The following is a 4343-nucleotide window of genomic DNA, read 5'->3' on the forward strand; positions in this document are numbered from 1 at the left end:
AAATACGTCATTTCAAATGAAAAAACTAAGAGTACGAAGAGCCGAATAATAAATTTGTGGGTTCAACTTCCAATTGTAGGGAAAAAGTACAAGCTGCATCATGAATCATACCCCATTTATCAAAGCCCAAAACCACCAAAAAGGCCCAAATTTAAGATAAAGTATGCACCTCCTTTCTTCTTCATCGTCGCCAAGTTAAAGTCCAATTAGGAGTGCAGTCGAAGACTTAGATTACTTAAACTTATCACGAACGCACACTCCAATCAAAAACGTTACCGCGAAACTCAAGTTCCTAGCAGAAAGTGGAAAGATAGGGTTCGTAAGCGCTCTGAATCCCAATTCACTGCCATCGCCGAACGCACCATGAACTGTGAAGTTTGCCAGCTCAAAGAATTGGTACGATTCTCTCTCTCTCTCTCTCTCTCTCTCTCTCTCTGTTTTTTCTTATAATTTTGTATTTGAAAATTGAAAACTGGAATTTTACTGCTGTTTCAGGAAGTCGAGCATTTTGAGATACGGGAAGTTCTGCGCTGTATGTTAGCAATTAAAATTTTTCCTACTGTTTCAATGAGTTTATATATGTTATGTGTGTATGTATTAGCTTATGCCTTTTAATTATTACCATATTATCGAAATCAGTTTTACCAATGGAAAACTCTGCTGATTAAGATTTGTACTAGGTAGAGCTTGTTTGAATAATTCAACTACGATACGTGTTTTAGTATAACTATTTTGTGTGACAACTAAATTTCAAATGTTAAAGTTAGTATCTTTATGTACAGTAAGCTTTGCTTTAGTAAGGGAGTGTGTGTTTTCGTTCATCCTAGTATTTTTGTTTTCTGGTTTGCATTTTGCAGTGGTTGTTAGCCAAAAGCCATTGTTTTGTGATTCAGTAGCGATTTTGAATGTAAACTATACTAGAAAAAGCTGTGTTTTTAATGGCACTAAAGAACATGGAACTTTTCTTTTACATACATTATTGTTTTCTCTGCTAAACTACAATCAGAAGTGGGCACCGAGAAGTTAAAAAAGAAAACATGTTGAAAGAATTAAGCTTGTAAGCGTGAAAATTTTGTTACTGGCTGTTCGTAATGCCTAGTGAAGCATAGCGTGATCAACAGAACAAGTGGCACTTTTTTTGGGTCTTTAAAGCCATCTCAGTATGGGTTTATTAAGTTTTCGTGTTGGTTTCTAAACAATTTTATTATTCATCTCAGGTTCACCTGTAATTAAATAGGATGAATATTCTTGTACTCACTGCAGTATCACTTATTTGTTTTTCACGTGAACCTACAGTACTTTAAACTTGAATGCAGGCATACTTCACACAATTGTGTTTCATCGGGCATTAGGTCTTGTGCGGCCCAAGGATATTGATTTGGAACTTTTCGAAATTACATATGTAAGTGTTTTTTATGCTCTAAACATTGGTTTGCTTTTTTCTGCTTCTTGTCAATCAACACCAGCTTATTAGATTAGTGCTGTTAACTTTTGAATGATTTGTTCCTCATTCAGTATATTTGTCCCAGCTTATTAGATTGTGAGAAATGATTTTAGGCATCGATATTTCTTCACTTTTTCCTTTAGCCGAATAATAGAGTGCACTGACATCCAATTGAGTTATACATTTACCTGCATGCTTTTCATGAATGCACTGCCAAATGTGAAATGCCAACTGCGAACTCTGTTGCAATCTTAATGACAGTTCAGCAGGAAATGATTAGTACTTTCTGCATCCGGTTCCATTTCCTTCGTATTACTATTTTGAGATGAATCTTCATGATTGTAATGCTTGAGTATTCTAATCATCCTCGATGGTGGAGGGAGCTGAAGGCTACACTTTCTGATCTTTATCCTCTGATATGTGAGTGTATCGTATATAAATCTTCCTTTTTGTGTAGGTGCAATGTGGAGATGTTGAACTTGAGAAGAAAATAGATGAGAAGATTGGGCAATTCATTAGTTGGGTAGAGAAACACCCAAACAAGAAAAGTCAGGTTTGTGCTTGCCATTGGTTTTAAGTAATCATACAATTACCAGTAAAATTTATTAATGCTAGGAGAGATAATTCTCTTCAATCATGATTTTGAATCACTTGTTTGACTTCTCAATATATATACTTTTGTAGAAAGTTTCCTAATTAACTGCCATGATTTGCCATGCAGATCTGCTTGTCTTTCTTTGAACTGAAAAACAAACAGGCAACTTGGTTTACACACAAAACAGAAAGGTTATACTGGGAACAATGGTATATAAATTTGAATGTGGCCCAACACCCCAAAGCACATTCTGGCAATTCTCATAATTCTAAAGTTGTAGGTGATCCAGGAGGTACAATTACTGTGCACTGAATGTATATTCTCTGATGCTTCACTTTCCGTGCTGACCCTGACCTTTATATCTGCTTGACCTATGAGTGCAGAGAGTGCATTGGACGAGAGAATGTCTCGCAGAGCAGCACTTGAAGCATCTCTTCGTGAGGTTTTGTTCCAAATAATAAAATTTGTGAATGAGAAGAAAGATCATGTTCCAAATATTGAGGGTGTAGTCTCTTTCCCTCATGAAATTACTATCCCAAGGTTGGTTCTGCATTTATTCATTCATCTTTTCAAACTTGGTACATATATTACATCATTTTCTTTGAGTGAATAAAAAAAAATTATAATCATTGTCGCTCAGAATACTTGTAGATCTTAAACTATGTAGTTGTCTTTGTAGAATTTTGTTATGTCAGAATGAGGTTGGTAGTTATCTGATGCCATCTATTCCAATGCAAAAGGTTTACTAGAAAATGCCTTCGTGCCAAAAGAGATTTTTCTGTTCGTGGAAATAGAATTTTATGCTACTTTGACACTGACAATTTTATTTTCTTTTAGTTGCATTACCTCAGCTAAACTTTCCTATGTTATCTATGCCAGTTGTAGTTTTTGTTCATGGTCTTGGGAAAGGAGTTCTGTTTGGTTGATAGTATGCTCAGTGAGAGAGTCAGATTGGTTTGCTCATTTTAGTTGTGTTCACTTCAGGACGTTTATTTAGGTTGTATTTTGTCATGTCTGTACACTACACACATGAGCAGACATACATTTCTTAGCATGTACTTTTAACACAGGGTTGTATGTATGTCTGCATAAAAAGGTTGACAAAAAAATGACGGTTGATTCATTACCATGTATGTCAAGGCCTTAGACAGTCCAAATGAACACATGATCAGAGCATTCATTGGCCATATTGACAAGATAATTTGGTGAAGTAAAAGAAAGGATAAGACAATTGTGGACCGAGTTTGTTTAAACATAGGATTAAGGAATGAGAATGTCAACGTCCTTGTTCTTTGCAAATTAAGGAATATGACTGACTGCACCGAACATCTTGCTCTTCTTTTCTTAACAAGAAGTTGTTATTGTTACTGGTGCTGTTGTCGTTGTTATGATTATTTAAGAAGTTTCTCTGAAGATTAGATTGCTGATTTGATATTTGTGTTGCCTTTGTTAGTTCCTCGGATTCTGCATTTGGGATGGACATGATCAAGAGGATGCTGCAGACTGGCCATCCAACCATGCTGAGCTGATTATCTGCGTTTGTGAGTGCATACCGCTTTCCTAAACTGCTTCAAAGATGACTCGTACTGTCCATGAATTTGTTAATCCGGTAACCTTTTGCGAACAAGGTTTGTTTCTATGTCAAGTAAACTCGAAGCACCGAGACTGTTATTATCCTTATGTAAATATTCCTTTCGTCCCTTCTTATCTCCATTCATGTATGTACATCCTTTCTGGATCGTCCATTGACTTGTATATATTGAACTGGGGATTTTCGATCCCGGTACACTGTAGCTTAAAAGTACGAAACTTTGTACATTTTAGTATTTTGATTGAAGGACATTTGTTGTCACCTAAAATTTAAAGCATATGAAATCTTTTGATTGAAGGACATAAATTCAATCGTGCCAACTATAAAGTCAATTAAATTACTTCAAACCCTCTACAATATTCTATATTAATTTCATGCCAGAGGTTGGCGTAATAATTCAATCACAACAATGGGCAAATAATCTGTATCTTTTGGGATATCTACAATCTTCTTTAGCGTTCGGATTAATGTTAATCATTGTTACCACACCTACCACTAAAAACCCAAATCCACTATACACTCATCGCGTGCGAGTACCTGGACCCTCTCAATTTCCCACCCATCATTAGAACATTCAAATTCACCCTTGCGTCACTAGACCTAGTCGAAGATTAATAACGGCTTTCAAAGTCCTTGCACATAAACACAGAATAGCAATGATTTATTCAATAGTTTTACGCTTGTAAAAAAGAGTATTAGGGTTCAGTAATTAA

General features: G+C 35.7%; 1 protein-coding gene across 1 annotated transcript; it reads left to right on the top strand.

The window, feature by feature from the left end:
* Window positions 1–220: 220 nt before the first annotated feature.
* On the top strand, window positions 221–3898 carry LOC137708978 (autophagy-related protein 101). The gene is made up of 7 exons (XM_068448130.2): window positions 221–396; window positions 496–532; window positions 1317–1402; window positions 1902–1997; window positions 2166–2331; window positions 2423–2579; window positions 3493–3898. Exons 1-7 carry the CDS (start codon window positions 364–366, stop codon window positions 3566–3568), a joined length of 651 nt encoding a protein of 216 aa, XP_068304231.2. The 5' UTR covers window positions 221–363; the 3' UTR covers window positions 3569–3898.
* Window positions 3899–4343: the final 445 nt, after the last annotated feature.

This window comes from Pyrus communis, chromosome 15, assembly GCF_041283825.1.
Source record: "Pyrus communis isolate YQ-2024b chromosome 15, ASM4128382v1, whole genome shotgun sequence".
NCBI lineage: Eukaryota > Viridiplantae > Streptophyta > Magnoliopsida > Rosales > Rosaceae > Pyrus > Pyrus communis.

What these genes read in the sequence shown, in the direction of transcription:
- LOC137708978 (XM_068448130.2), top strand. Translation starts at nt 364, where the DNA reads ATGAACTGTGAAGTTTGCCAGCTCAAAGAATTG. An exon ending in TTTGCCAGCTCAAAGAATTG is followed by an intron (nt 397 to 495) that starts GTACGATTCTCT and finishes CTGCTGTTTCAG; the next exon opens with GAAGTCGAGCATTTTGAGAT. An exon ending in AGTTGTAGGTGATCCAGGAG is followed by an intron (nt 2,332 to 2,422) that starts GTACAATTACTG and finishes CTATGAGTGCAG; the next exon opens with AGAGTGCATTGGACGAGAGA.